The sequence below is a fragment of the Hemiscyllium ocellatum genome, chromosome 4 (genome assembly GCF_020745735.1).
Source record: "Hemiscyllium ocellatum isolate sHemOce1 chromosome 4, sHemOce1.pat.X.cur, whole genome shotgun sequence".
Lineage (NCBI taxonomy): Eukaryota > Metazoa > Chordata > Chondrichthyes > Orectolobiformes > Hemiscylliidae > Hemiscyllium > Hemiscyllium ocellatum.
In genome coordinates, this window is record NC_083404.1 from 80,723,365 (window position 1) to 80,739,735 (window position 16,371).

Consider the following 16,371-nt stretch of genomic DNA (forward strand, 5'->3'; position numbering starts at 1 on the left):
GCACTGCTGCCTCACAGCGCCAGGGACCCGGGTTCAATTCCAGCCTTGGGCGATTGTCTGTGTGGAGTTTGCATATTCTCCCAGTGTCTGTGTGAGTTTCCTCTGGGTGCTCTGGTTTCCTCCCACAGTCCAAAGATGTACAGGTTAGATGAATTGGCCATGCTAAATTGCCAATGGTGTTTGGTGCATTAGTCAGGGGTCAATATAGGGTTGGGGAAGGGGTCTTGGTGGGTTACTCTTTGGAGGGTTGGTGTGGACTTGTTGGGCTGAAGAGCCTGTTTCCATACTGTAGGGAATCTAATCTAAAAATAAATTCAGTAGTAACTTGGGGAAAAAAAAATTGTATATGAAAAGAGAGAAATGCATGGCCATGGGAAAGGGAGTGGGAAATGTTGAAAGTTTTTACAGAGTCAGCACAAGGTCAATGCAGATCAAATGGCCTCTGATGCTGTATGCACTGATGATAAGATTGCAACCTGAAATTAAGAAATGTCAATTCTTAAATACTGTTATTAGGGAGACTTGAAGAATGAGATCCTTGCAAATCGCCTTCTGGAATTTTTGATGAAGAATTGTTTTCACGAGAAAAGGGTGGTATTCAGACACAATCTGGAAATCATTAAAACAGTAGTTGAATGCTGGAAGGATTGTCTATCCATCCCTTACAGGTATGAGTTTTGCATTTGACTACCCATTAGCAGGACTTTTGCATGTATGAATACAGTGGTGCAATATTTCTCAGTGGTCAGGCTGTAATAAATTAGATATAGAAAATTTTGGAGAGTGGAGTTTCAGCCAGAAAACAATGGTATATTGTTGAGCCACAATTTTTTTTAAAAAAGTTAACATTTGTAAAGAGCCTTTTACAACCTCAATTCTCTGTGACTTTATCGTCAGTAAAGAGATTTTAATGTGTAATTACTATTTTACTGTAGAAAAATTAATAATTACAGTAAGGCCTCATAATGGTAATTTGAAAATGACCAAATAGTCTTTATTGTGTACCTGAGAAGATAGTTGTGGTTTAATATTTCATCTGCAAGCAGTTCTGCATTTCCTCAATGCTGCATCATTTCAACATTGATTTTATTGTCAAGTATTTCACCTGACAGTTGAAAACATGACCTTCTATGTTGAGTGATAGCCATGGTTTACTGCTAGCATTAGCCTCCCATATACAGAGCAACCTCGATCATCCAAACAACACGGGTGGGGAGTATTTTGTTGGATAATCGGAAGTTTGAATAATCGAATGCAGGATAACACAGTTTAGCCAAGCACCCGAACCTTGCGATCTTGCTGAATAATCCGAAATTTGGATAATTGAATGCTGGATAATCAAGGTTCCTCTGTATAAGGGAGAAACAGGGAAGCTGTGGTGTGCATTATATCCGTTCCAGCTGAAACAGGAGCTGTTCAACCTAAGACCAGTTTCCACCTCTTGGGGTGAAGTCCTCAAGGATGCAACATTTCAGGCGCCTCTACAAGATTCTTTTTTAAATGTGGTAAAGGTTTCTATCTTTTCCATCTATTTTCCTCAATTAATGTTACTACAAGCAAGTTTAAAAGTATTCCCTCCCTGCCCTCCCCAAAAGCAGTTATCTCAACCCATATAAACCTCAGTGAAATGTCCCCTTGGCCTCCTCCATATCAAAGAAAACGGTCCCAACTTTGCAAATCTTTCTTCACAAATAAAATTTTCTATTTCTAGCAGCACCTTTCTATGCATGAGCTACAAAAGTTGTAATAGTTAGCAGGATAAAAAGCAGGAAAATGAGGCAAAGTTGCTTTAAAGAAATTACAGTTTTGGAGCATCGTGTTTGTCTGTAAAAGGTCTTTGCTGCATTCTTTATCTTAACTTTTGAAAATTTTACAACAAATTGTGTAGCCTGATCTTTGATCGATTTGCTGGAAGGGATCCGAATACCAAAGACAACTCTGTGGGCATCCAGTTGCTTGGGATTGTTCTTGCCAATAACTTACCTCCATATGATTGTAAATGTGAAATTGACAGTGAAAGGTAAGGTTAAAAATAGTTACTAATATTAGCTGCAAAAATTTAATGATTCTGAAACTGTAAATCTATTTAAACTTCCTAAAATGCTTTTAGTAGACCTAAAATTGTCGTCAAAGTAGAACATTATAAGGAAGGGCCGTTTTGGGCTTGAAATGTTAACGCTGCATTTTTCTCCACAGATGCTGCCTGACCTGCTGAGTTTAATAGCATTTCCTGTTTCTATTTCAGAGTTCCAGGATCTGCGGTGCTTGGCTTTTAGGATAAAACTTTGTTTAATAATGAAATTATATTTGATGTTGCCTTCAGTACACATTGTAAATGTGTGTATACGGAATCTACATTGATTTGATATGTCAAAATCTCAGTCTCCTAGCACCATTTGTTAGTATGACATTAAGAAGTTGTCTGGTCTGAATACCAAAATCCTGTGGGCTATTCAATTAATAAGTCAAGCACCCATGAGACTTGAGGACATGCAGCTGATTCTGATGCTGAAGGATAAATGAGATGGATTAATGATTAAAATCCATATAGCTAAATAGTATTCAGATCTGTGCATCCAGAAATTTCTCTTAGTTTTTTTTAGTGTTTGTTCAAGGGATATAGGCAATGCTGGCCAGACTAATATTTGTTGCCCATCCATAATTGGCTGGAGAGGTCATCTGTGGGTCAGGAATGTGATGATGTTGCTCCTTTAACAAGATTATGATGTTCTTGGCTTTTTTTTATCCCAGAGAGCTGTCTCCGAGAAGTCTAAATTTGAAGGATTTTAAGGCCAATTTGGTTATTGCTAACTGATACTGCCTCAGGCAAAAGCCTTTCAAGTTGAAAAACAACTATAGTAAAAAGGGAGTGGCTAGTTCTCCCCGGCTCAGCTTTTCTCTTACATCATATCATCCCCTGCCACTTCCGCCACCTGCAAACGGACCCCACCACCAGAAATTTGTTTCCCTCCCCACGCTGATCAGCATTCTGGAGAGACCATTCCCTTCGTGACTCCCTCATCAGATCCACGTCCCCAACAGCTCACACCTCACACCCGGCACCTTCCCTTGCCACCGCAGGAAGTGCAAAATCTGCGCCCACACCTCTATCCAAGGCCGCAAAGGATCCTTCCACATCCGACAAAAATTTACTACACCTTCACCAATGTCATCTACTGTATCCGTTGCACCCGATGTGGTCTGCTCTACATTGGGAGACAGGACACGAACTTGTGGATCGTTTCAGAGAACATCTCTGGGACACCTGTGGGAAGCCTTCAGAAATGAGATAACAAGAATCCAGAGAGAGTATATTCCTGTCAGGGTAAAAGGGAAGGCTGGTAGGTAAAGAGAATGCTGGATGACTAAACAAATTGAGGGTTTGGTTAAGAAAAAGAAGGAAGCATATGTCACGTATAGACAGGATAGATTGAGTGAATCCCTTGAAGAGTATAAAGAAAATAGTATACTTAAGAGGGAAATCAGGAGGGCAAAACGGGGACATGAGATAGCTTTGGCAAATAGAATTAAGGAGAATCCAAAGGGTTTTTGCAAATATATTAAGGACAAAAGGGTAACTAGGGAGAGAATAGGGCCCCTCATAGATCAGCAAGGCGGCCTTTGTGTGGAGCTACAGAAAATGGGGGAGATACTAAATGAATATTTTGCATCAGTATTTACTGTGGAAAAGGATATGGAAGATATAGACTGTGGGGAAATAGATGTCCAGATTACAGAGGAGGAAGTACTGGATGTCTTGAAAAGGTTAAATGTGGATAAATCCCCAGGACCTGATCAGGTGTACCCTAGAACTTTGTGGGAAGCTAGAGAAGTGATTGCTGGGCCTCTTGCTAAGATATTTGTATCATCGATAGTCACAGGTGAGGTGCTGGAAGACCGGAGGTTGGCAAACGTGGTGCCACTGTTTAAGAAGAGCGATAAAGACAAGCCAGGGAACTATAGACCGGTGAGCCTGACCTCGGTGGTGGGCAAGTTGTTGGAGGGAATCCTGAGGGACAGGATGTACATGTATTTGGAAAAGCAAGGACTAATTCAGGATAGTCAACATGGCTTTGTGCATGGGAAATCATGTCTCACAAACTTGATTGAGTTTTTTGAAGAAGTAACAAAGAAGATTGATGAGGGCAGAGCAGTAGATGTGATCTATATGGGCTTCAGTAAGGCGTTCGACAAGGTTCCCCATGGGAGACTGATTAGCAAGGTTACATCTCATGGAATACAGGGAGAACTAGCCATTTGGATACAGAACTGGCTCAAAGGTAGAAGACAGAGGGCGGTGGTGGAGGGTTGTTTTTCAGACTGGAGGCCTGTGACCAGTGGAGTGCCACAAGAATCTGTACTGGCCCCTCTACTTTTTGTCATTTATACAAATGATTTGGATGCGAGCATAAGAGGTACAGTTAGTAAGTTTGCAGATGACACCAAAATTGGAGCTGTAGTGGACAGCGAAGAGGGTTACCTCAGATTACATTTAATTCAGATAAATGCGAGGTGCTGCATTTTGGGAAAGTTAATCTTAGCAGGACTTATATACTTAATGGTAAGGTCCTAGGGAGTGTTGCTGAACAAAGAGACCTTGGAGTACAGGTTGATAGCTCCTTGAAAGTGGAATTGCAGGTAGATAGGACAGTGAAGAAGGTGTTTGGTATGCTTTTCTTTTTTGGTCAGAGTATTGAGTACAGAGTTGGGAGGTCATGTTGCAGCTGTACAGGACATTGGTTAGGCCACTGTTGAAATATTGCGTGCAATTCTGGTCTCCTTCCTATCGGAAAGATGTTGTGAAACTTGAAAGGGTTCAGAAAAAATTTACAAGGATGTTGCCAGGGTTGGAGGATCTGAGCTACAGGGAGAGGCTGAACAGGCTGGGGCTGTTTTCCCTGGAGGGTTGGAGGCTGAGGGGTGATCTTATAAAGGTTTACAAAATTATGAGGGTCATGTGTGGGATAAGTAGACAAAGTCTTTTCCCTGGGGTCGGCGAATCCGGAACTAGAGGGCATAGGTTTAGGGTGAGAGGGGAAAGATATAAAAGAGACCTAAGGGGCAACATTTTCATGCAGAGGGTAGTATATGTATGGAATGATCTGCCAGAGGATGTGGTGGAGGCTGGTACAATTGCAGCTTTTAAGAGTCATTTGGATGGGTATATGAATAGGACGGGTTTGGAGGGATATGGGCCGGGTGCTGGCAGGTGGGACTAGATAGGGTTGGGATATCTGGTCGGCATGGATGGGTTGGACCGGAGGATCTGTTTCCATGCTGTACATCTCTGATTCTATGACCTGCACCAACCAACCCCACCGCCCCGTGGCTGAACACATCGACTCCCCACCCAGCCTGCCAAGGACACGCAGGTCCTGAGCCTCCCTCATTGCCAAACCCTTACCACCCGACGCCTGGAGGAAGAATGCCTCATATTTTGCCTTGGGACCCTAGAGTGGGATCGATGTGGATTTCACCAACTTTCTTATTTCCCCTCGCCCACATTATCCCAGTCTCAAGCCTTCACCTTGACACTGCCCTCTTGACTTGTCCATCACCTTTGCCACCAATCTGTTCCGCCTTCCTCTTCAACCTGTCACCTTCTCCCCCGCCTTCATCTACCTATCTCATTCTCACCTACCTTTCCCCCAACCCCACCCCCCTCCCATTTATCTCCGGCCCACCAGCTTCATTCCAGATGAAGGGCTTATGTCTGAAATGTCGATTCTCCTGGATGCTGCCTGACCTGCTTTGCTTTTCTAGCACCACACTGTCAACTCTGATCTCCAACATCTGCAGTCCTCACTTTCTCCTCAACTTTTCTCTGGTTTGGTTTGTCTGGTTATTCACTGAAAGCAGTCAGACCATTGTAAAAGCTGCTAGACCCAAAGAAGCAGGTCCATGCTGATCCTCCTCCTCTCTCTGACAACTCTCCTGTCATACCTGTGTTTGATTTTAGCTTTTGTGTCAAGGGGTATTTAGGGGGATTTTAGCAAGTATTTGGAACATTAAGTTGGGGTGATGTTATTTGGTATTCTGTTCTTTTTTTGTTTGTGTTTCATTTGGTAATCTTGTAAATAAATTATGTTTTGTTTAAAACAACATGGTTTGACCAACTGGATCCCCTCTGGAATATCCATGTTACACATTCTTAAAACAACGAGCAAAGTTAGGTTATGGGCTACTGTCTTGAAATGTTTTGAGGGGCTCGGTCCTAGTCCACAACAGGAGTCACGTGTAAGAAAGACTGCTTAAAGGTGGCAGAGGGAAATCTAAACATTTAATATAAAGGGATAAATTGTGAAAGAAAAGGACAAGGCTACGTGTGCTCCTCTTGCTCTATGTGGGAAGTTGGACACAGTTGCAATGCCCTGGATCAGAATAAGTACAGGGAGTGTCTCCAGCTGCAGCTCCTGAGGCTCACATATCAGAGCTGGAGCAGCAGCTTGGGACACAGTGAGACAAGGCAAGGCTGAGCGTATGGTGTTTAGCACATACAGAGAGATGGTCACTATGCAAGCTAAGATTCTACATGCAGGGAGTGGAACTAAATATCCAGCAGTATTCAGTTTTTAGGAAGAAGAAGCAAAAGGGAAGAGGAGGTGAGGAAGCATTGATGGTTAACAAGAAAATGAATGCAATTGTGAAGAATGATATAGGATGTGGTGAAGTAGAATCTGTATAGGCAAAGCTTAGAGATACCAAGGGGCAGCAAACAATAGGGTTTTCTATACATCACTGAACTGTGGTGGTAATGTTGGTGAAGGCATTAGATAGAAAATCACAGATTCAAGCAGTAAAAGTACCAATGTAATTGTGGGCAACTTTAATCTGCATATAGATTAGACAAATCAAATCAGTAACAATACCCTAGAGGAAGAACGTTAGAAGTATTTACAAGATAGTTTTCTGGATATCAGTATGTTGAGAAATCTGCTAGAGAACAAACCATCCTGCTCTGAAGAATATGTAATGGGAAAGGAATAATTGGCAGTCTAGCTGTGCATGACCTTTTGGGAAAGAGTGACCATAATATGATGGAATTCTTTATAAAGGTGGAGAGTAATGGTGTTGATTCTGAAACTGGGGTCCTGAATCTAAATAAAAGAAATTATGTGGTACAAGCTGGCTAGATTAAATTAGGGAACATTACATAAATGGATAACAGTGGATGGGCAATGGCAGATATTTAAGGAAAGCATAGAGGATCTGCAACAGTTCATTCCTGTCTGGCACAAAAATAAAATGGGAGGGGTGGCCCGACCATGGCTAATGAGGGAAATTATAGATTGTATCAGATCCGAGGAAGGGATGTACAAATTGGCTGAAAACAGCAGCAAGCCTGAGGATTGGGAGCAGTCTAGATTGCATTGAAGAGGAGAAAGGGACTGATTAAGAGGGAGGAGATAGAGTACAAGATTTAGTTGAAAACTGATTGTAAAAGCCTCTGTAAGTCTGTAAAGAGCATAAGTTTAATGAACATAGAACAATAAGCACAGAACAGGCCCTTCCGCCCGCGATGTTGTGCCGAACATTTGGTTCTAGCTTAAGCACCTATCCATGTACCTATCCAATTGCCGCTTAAAGGTCACCAATGATTCTGACTCTACCACTCCCACAGGCAGCACATTCCATGCCCTCACCCCTCTCTGAGTAAAGAACCTACCCCTGACATTCCCCCCCATACCTTCCACCCTTCACCTTAAATTTATGTCCCCGTGTAACACGCTGTTGTACCCGGGGAAAAAGTCTCTGACTGTCTACTCAATCTATTCCCCTGATCATCTTATAAACCTCTATCAAGTCATCCTTCATCCTTCGCCGTTCCAATGAGAAACTAGCACTCTCAACCTATCCTCGTACGACCTATTCTCCATTCCAGGCAACATCCTGGTAAATCTCCTCTGCACCCTCTCCAAAGCTTCCACATCTTTCCTAAAGTGAGGCGACCAGAACTGCACACACCACTCCAAATGTGGCCTTACCAAGGTCCTACACAGCTGCAACATCACCTCACGACTCTTGAAGGCGAAAGGAAGTCCTTTGATGAAGGAGCAGCACACCGAAAGCTTGTACTAGATACTAGACAAAATTGTTGGATTATAACCTGGTGTTGTGTGACTTTTAACTAAAAAGAGAGGTAGAGAGAAGAAACAGAATTATAGACCACTTCGCCTGATGTCAGTAGTGGGGAGAACACTAGAGTCCAATTTAAAAGAATTAATAACAGAGCACTTGGAAAACAGTGACAGGAGTAGACAGTGTTAGCATGATTTTATGAAAGAGAAATTATACTTGATAAATCTACTGGAATTTTCGAGGATGTAATTAGTAGGATTGATAAGGAGGAGCCAATGGACTTTGTTTAGTTGGACTTTCAGAAGACTTTTGACAAGGTGTTACATGATAGATTAGCATGAAAAATTCAAGTGCATTGGATTGGGGTATTGAACTGACATGGATAGAGAACTGGTTGGCAAAAAGGAATAAATTTGTCTTTTCTGAGTGGTAGATCTGACTAGTGGGTTACCACAGAGATCAGTGCTTAGAGTCAGGCTATTCACAGTATACAGTAATGACTTAGATGAGGGGCTAAATACAATATCTCCAATTTTGTAGAAATGCAGAGTTGGGTAGGAGGGTGAGCTGTGAGGACAGAGATGCTTCATTGTCATTAGGACCAGTTGAGTGAGTTGGCAGCCTTTGGCAGATGAAGTATCTTGTGCATAAATGTGAAGGATGGCGGATTATTATCTCAATGACTATAGACTGGGAAAGGGGGAAGATGCAACAAGACCTGAAACCAGTCACTGAAAGTTAGCATGCAGTGAAGACAGATAATGGTATATAGGCCTTCATAGTGAGACAATTTGTACAATGTTAAGTACAGTTTGGTTTCCTTATGAGAAAGGACATTTCTGATTCCTGAGATGACAGGATTAATGTATGATGAGAGACTGGATCAGTTAGAGCTATATTCACTGGAATTTAGAAGATTGAGGGAGAATCTTTTAGTAACCTATAAATTGCCAACGGGGCTCGACAAAGTAAATGTAGAAAGGATGTTCCTGACGATTAGGAAGATCAGACCCAGGGGTCTCAGTCTCAGAATATGTGATAGGCTTTTACAGAAGAAATTTCTTTTCCCAGAGAGTGTTGAACCTGTGGAATTCTTTGCTGTAGAAAGCAGTTAAGGCCAAAACACTGGATGATTTAAATAATGAGATATAATTCTTAGGACTGAAGGAACCAAAGGGTATGGGGAGAAAGTGGGAACAGTTGGATATTGAGTTGTGATCCTATTGACTGACTTTGTAAACTTGAAAGGCTGAATGGCCTGCAGTTGCTCCTGTTAACTTCCCTGAAAGAAAGTTCACATTTGTGAACCATATAGGTTTTGACAATAATGAGTAGTTACATGGTTGCCAATGGGCTTCCTTTTAATTCAAGAGTTTTAAAAATTGAGTTTGTATTTCACCATCTGTCAAGGTAGGATTCAGACCAATGAACCCTGAACAATATTAGCCTGGAATTCTGGCTTATTAATCGAATGACATTGCTACTCTGCCACTTGCTCACAGTGGAAATGGGCATAATGTGATAAACTGCAAGATTTAGCTACTGGCAAACAGAAAGATTTAATTTGCCTGGTGCTGTTTCTGGAATGTTCTGCTAGCTTCTGATTGAACGAGATTTGGCCCTCTGGTCGGATAGAACAAAGAAAATTTACAGCCCAGGAACAGGCTCTTCGGCCCTCCAAGTCTGAGCCAATCCAAATGTACAGTCTAAACCTGTCGGTCAATTGCTAAGCATCGGTATCCCTCTGCTCCCCACCTACTCATGCATTTATCCAGACGCATCCTAAATGAATCTACTGTGCCTGCCTCTACTACCTCTGCTGGCAATGTGTTCCAAGCACCCACCACCCTCTGTGTGAAGTACTTGCCACATGCATCCCCCTTAAACTTTCTACCTCTCACCTTGAAAGCGTGACCTCTCGTTATTGAATCCTTCACCCTGGGAAAAAGCTTGTCTCTATCCACCCTGTCTCTACCCTTCATGATTTTGTAAACCACAATCAGGTCCCCCCAATCTCCTTTTTTCTAATGAAAATAAACCTAACCTACTCAACCTTTCTTCATATTCACCTTTCACCTTCCATACCAGGCAACATCCTCGTAAACCTTCTCTGCACCCCTTCCAAAGCGTCCACATCCTTTTGGTAATGTGGCGACCAGAACCGTACACAGTATTCTAAATGCGGCTGAACCAATATCTTGTACAATGTTAACATGACTTGCCAGCTCTTGTACTCAATACTACGTCCAATGAAGGCAAGTATATTATGGGCCTTCTTGACCACTCTATCCACCTGTGGAGCAACCTTCAGGGTACAATGGACCTGCACTCCCAGATCTCTCTGCCCATCAACTTTTCCCAACGCTCTTCCACTCATTGTCTAATTCGCTCTAGAATTAGTCTTGCCTAAATGCATCACCACACATTTGGCTGGATTGAAATCGATCTGCCACTTTTCCGCCCAACTCTCCTGTCTATTTATATCCTCCTGTATGCTCTAACAGTCCCTTATGCTTTCTGCTACTCCACCAATCTTCGTGTCATCTGCAAACTTGCTGATCATACCAACAATGCCCTCTTCCAGATCATTTATGTATATTACAAACAACAGTGGCCCCAACACTGACCCCTGTGGAACACCACTGGTCACCTTTCTCCATTTTGAGAAACTCCCTTCAACTACTACTCCCTGTCTCCTGCTGCTCAATCAGTTCTTTATCCACCTAGCTAGAACACCATATGACTTCACTTTCTCCATTAGTCTACCATGGGGAACCTTATCAAACACCTTACAAAAGTCCATGTATATTACATCAACAGCCCTTCCTTCATCTATCAACTTGGTCACTTCCTCGACGAACTCTATTAGGTTGGTAAGGCACAATCTCCCCTGCACAAAACCATGTTGCCTATCACTGATAAGCCCATTCTCCTCTAATTATAAATAGATCCTATCCCTCAGTACCTTCTCCAGCAACTTTCCCACCACCTACATCAGACTCACTGGTCTGTAGTTACTCGGAATATTCCTACTACCCTTCTTGTACAGGGGGACAACATGAGCAACCCTCCAGTCCTCCGGCACCTCACCTGTATTTAAGGATGCCACAAAGATATCTGTCAGGGCCCCAGCTATTTCCTCTCTCGCCTCCTGGGATAGATCCCGTCTGATCCTGGGGATTTTTCCACCTTAATAATCTCTAGCCTACCCAACACATCTTCTCTACTTATGTCAACGTGATACAGACTAATCAAACTTCTATCTCTAATCTCAACATTCATCATGTTCCTCTCCTCAGTGAATACTGATACAAAGTAATCATTTCAGAATCTCACCCGTTCTCTCAGGTTCGACACACAGCCTTCCTTCATTATCTTTTCGTAGACCAGTCCTTTCTCTAGTTACCCGCTTGCTTCTTATATAAAGAATGAAATGCTTTGGGATTCTACTTAATTCTGCTTGGTAAAGCAATTTCATGATCCTCTTTAACCAGCTTGATTCCTCGTTTAAGACTTGTCATGCTCTTCCGATATTCTTCCAGGGCCCGTTCTGTTTTTAGCTGCCTAGACCTTATGTATGCTTCTCTTTTTCTCTTGGCTAGTTGTACAATTTTTCCTGTCATCCACGGTTCACGAATCTTGCCCTTCCTATCCTTTGCCTTCAACAGGAAATGCCTATCCTAGATTATCTTTAACCTATTTTTGAAAGCTTCCCACATCTCAAATGTGGACTTCCTTTCAAATAGCTGTGTCCAATCCACATTTCCGAGCTCCTGCCTAATTTTGGTATAATTGTTTAGTACTCTTCCCTTAGGACCACTCTGTTCTACGAGTATTCTAAAACTTATAGAATTGAAATCACTGTTCCCAAACAAATCCCCACCGCAACTTCTACCACCTCTCCTGGCTCGTTCCCCAGTACCAGGTCCAATATGGCCCCTTCCCTCATCAGACTATTGACAAACTGCTCTAGAAAACTCTCCTGGACGCTTCTTACAAATTCTACCCCATCCAGACCTCTGACGTTATCCCAGTCAATGTTAGGAAAATAAAAATCTCCCATCACCACTACCTTATTGCCTCTACATCTTTCCATAATCTGTTTACCTATTTGTTCTTCTACCTCACGCTTACTGTTGGGAGGCCTGTAATACAGCCCCAACAGTGTGACTGCACCCTTCTTATTTCTCAACTCCACCCATAATGCCTCGCTACCCAAGACCTCCGTAGTGTGCTCCTTTAGCACAGCCATGATATAGTCCTTGACCAGCAATGCAACTCCACTCCCCATTTTACTTCCCTCCCTGTCCTGTCTGAAGCGTCTATATCCTGGAACATTAAATTGCCAATCATCATGCCCTTCCTTCAACCAAGTCTCTGTGATTGCAATAACATCATACTCCCAGGCACCAATCCAAATCCTAAGTCCATCTGCCTTACACACTATACTCCTTGCATTAAAGTAGATGCATTTCATGCCACCAGTTTTTTTGCGCTCATCTGCTCTCTGCCTACTCTCCCCTTTATTAATGCTTTCTTTGTAATTCTTACAGTCTCCAGTCTCCACCTCACTGCCTACTTGTTTTCTGTTCTGGTTCCCAGCCCACTGCCACATCAGTTTAAAAAAAATCCCCAACAGTAGTAACAAAAACTCCCCCAAGGATATTGGTTTTGATCTGGTTCAGATGCAGACCGTCCATTTTGTAATAGTCCCACCTTCCCCAGAACCGGTCCCGATGTCCAACAAATCTGAACCCCTCCCTCCTACACCATCTCTCAAGCCACATGTTTATCCTGCCTATTTTTTCATTTCTGCGCTGGCTAGCATGTGGCACTGGTAGTAATCCCGAGATCACTACCTTTGAGGTCCTTCTCTTTAACTTCTCTTCTAGCTCCCTGAATTCTTTCAGGACCTCATCTCATTTCCTACTTATATCATTGGTACCTATATGCACCAAGACAACTGGCTGTTCACCCTCCCCTTTTAGAATGCTCTGCAGCCGATCGGTGACATCCCTGACCCGAGTACCTGAGAGGCAACATACCATCCAGGAGTCCTGTTTTCGGCCACAGGACCACCTATCTACTCCCCTCACAATAGAATCCCCTATGACTATGGCCCTACAAGTCTGTTTTGCCCTTCTGAACAGCAGTGCCTGCCATGGATAGTGAGAGTAGTGATTGAAATGCTCGACTGTTGGGATATAAGTTAGTTGAATACAGTCCTGCTGCTGATAGTCCACAACACCTCATGGATCTTCAGTTTTGAAGTGACAGCTCTGTTTTAAATCTATACAGTTTAGCATGGTAGTGGTGCAATGATAGGTATATTGGAGTCAGCCAGATTGGTGAGGATAAGGTCAAATAGTTTTTTTTTCCCTGTTGGTTCTCTCACCATCTGCCACAAGTGTACTTTGGCAGGTATGTCCTTCAGGATTCAGTCAATTCTGACAACATTTGTATCTTGGTCTTTGCTTCCGACTTCCTGACATACTGCAACCTGTCTGTGCTGTTCCTCAAAGAGCGTCCCAAAACCATCAAGGATAGTAATACATAAGCTGCTTGGTGGAAAATAGGCATGTTCAGGTCACCTGACTGTATTATATCCTGCACAATTTTAGTCTCCAATAAAGAACGTATCCCTCCCATTGAGCTAGATTACTATAATGCCTAATGCTCTTTAGTTAGTCCAAGCAGACTGGAAAATAAACTTTGTTTTAATTAGTTTGGCTTGAATGATACACATAATTTAACTGCTCAGACAATTGTAGTAAAAAGTGAGGTCTGCAGATGCTGGAGATCAGAGCTGAAAATGTGTTGCTGGTTAAAGCGCAGCAGGTCAGGCAGCATCCAAGGAACAGGAAATTCGACGTTTCGGGCAAAAGCCTGACCTGCTGCGCTTTAACCAGCAACACATTTTCTGCTCAGACAATTGCACTTGGTGTAAAGGACTCAATTAAGACACTTCAGGTTTGCCTCAAAAAGTGAAGATTAATGTGTTTGGCAAATGGGGAAAAACATTTGCTGGTGTACAGCATTAATAGTGTACAGTGATGCCTTATGCTAAATTCTCTCAGCAAACTGCATTTAATCAATCAAAATTGCATTAGATTGTTTTCATTTCTATTTTACTTCTGTCAGGTTCTTTCAGAGACTGGTGCATAACATTTCCTTAACCCGTTATAAAGAGGTCTACGCAGCAGCTGCAGAGGTCCTTGGGCTTGTCCTACAATACTTAGCAGGAAAAGTGAGTACCATTACATTTAAGTAATTAATTCATACAACTTCTTTGTGCTTTTGGAGATGTGCTTATTGGTTTTATATCTGAGTTTGCAATGTCTTTATGTCTCACATCATTCCCTACCCTCGAACTCAGCACCACCTTCCTAACCTGCAATCATCTTCCTGACCTCTCCGCCCCCACCCCCACGCCGGCCTATCACCCTCACCTTAACTTCCTTCCATTTATCGCATTTCCAACGTCCCTCCCCCAAGTCCCTCCTCCCTACCTTTTATCCTAGCCTGCTTGACACACTCTCCTCATTCCTAAAGAAGGGCTTATGCCCGAAACGTCGATTCTCCTCCTTCGATGCTGCCTGATCTGCTGCGCTTTTCCAGCAACACAGTTTCAGTCTCACATCAGTGCCTTTGTATCTTACAGCAGTCTTAGAGCAGAGATGAGTAAATGTGGATACAGCTATTATCGAGCATGCATTTTTCTCTTTCTCATTGAAGAAATTCATGACCTTTCCTCTTTATTGTCCTATATCAAATGTCATACCATAGTAGAGGGGCCAGTATTGTTTACGTTGACAATTGTATTACAGATTAGAGCACTATAACTTTTCTCTGAATGTTTTAATCTGATCTCTTGTCCTGCAGGTGGGAGGTAAATTGTAAAGTCACTGTTTGAGGAACTATTGGGATCAGCCAGTAACTGGAATATGATGCCCTGATGGCTCACCTATTTGACTGTTACTAAGAATGTAAAATATTTTCATTTAAAACTAGGTATTCATGGATTGATAGTTATTTTCTCAGTAAATATGGGAAAGGGAGAGATTTCTGACACTTTTCTACTTGCGACATTTTTTGTATCTTGTATTGATAAAGTCTAGAATTATACATTGGAGTTGCTTCAGGGCAGTTACCTCGTGTCTTGCAGCCTCTGAGGGGATTTCACTGCCAACCTCCATTCCTCAGCCTACTCCCAACTTCACGTGGGATGGGCCAAATTTCAATGTTTTTCTCTCCCCAAGGCGCTCATGAGCAAGTTTTATATGTGGATTTCAAGAAGGTGAGTGATAAAAAAAGATCGTTAAGAGAGCTCTGCAACATACTTTATCAAAGTTAAAAATCATACAACACTAGGTTAGTGTTGTGTGGTTTTTAACTTTGTCTACCCCAGTCCAACACTGACCTCTTCACAACATATTTTATCATAAAACTTTAACTGCCTTTTCACTTCGGAAGTAGAGCTAAAGAGAGGTCCCAAGTCCTATTCACCAATAACAAGATGTGTGGAACAAGGAAGCACTAAAGCTTTAAGTTTAATGAACGTTGACCTTGCTTTTGCTTCTCATGACACATACAGTGAGCTGGCCTTGGCAGAATTAGTACAAAAGTGGGCTTTGCAAGAGGGCTGCCTTCCAGTCTGAGTTTTCTTTCACTCCCAGCCTGCTTTGTGGATTGTATTTTGTGGAGGCAACAGGAAGAGATGGCGAGGGTTTGTGTGTGTCTGGCTGTCTGTCAGTCTCACAGTTGCAAAATCTCTCTTTCTTCGACTCTCACCTTCACAGATTCACTTCTTCAAAATCTCTCACTCCTTCCCTCTCAGACTCTCAGTCCTTGCCTCCCTCCCTCATAGACTTCTTTTTACTACTTCCATCAGCACAAATATTTTCACATTCTCTTGCACAGACCCTATCACTCATTCCTCCCTGACTCACTCATCCCTCCCTCAGATTCATTTCCTCCGATATAGACCCTATCACTCATTCTGTCCCTTACCTACTCCCTCCCTTCCTCATATTCACTCACTCCTTCCTCACAGACTAATTTACCTCCCTCCCAGAATCACCCACACAGTTCCTCAGAGTTACTCACTCCTTTGCAGACTTACTGCATCCCTCCCTCCCTCACAAGCTCAATCTCTCAGAAACTCACTCAAACCTCACTCATAGACTCAGTCCCTCCTTCACAGACTCACTCATACCCTCTCAAAAGTTCACCATCGGGGTGGTGTCTGCCACATCGGTAACAGACTGTGCACTGGACTCTTCAGTCACCTTA

General features: G+C 42.6%; 1 protein-coding gene across 1 annotated transcript in view; it reads left to right on the plus strand.

The window, feature by feature from the left end:
* The window catches only part of prkdc (protein kinase, DNA-activated, catalytic subunit), a 238,657-nt gene that overhangs the window by 129,815 nt on the left and 92,471 nt on the right, over positions 1–16,371 (plus strand). The window contains exons 50-52 of the mRNA XM_060824031.1: positions 517–668; positions 1,889–2,020; positions 14,221–14,326. Of these exons, the coding sequence (XP_060680014.1) occupies positions 517–668; positions 1,889–2,020; positions 14,221–14,326 (390 nt within the window). The remainder of the gene's footprint in view (positions 1–516; positions 669–1,888; positions 2,021–14,220; positions 14,327–16,371) is intronic.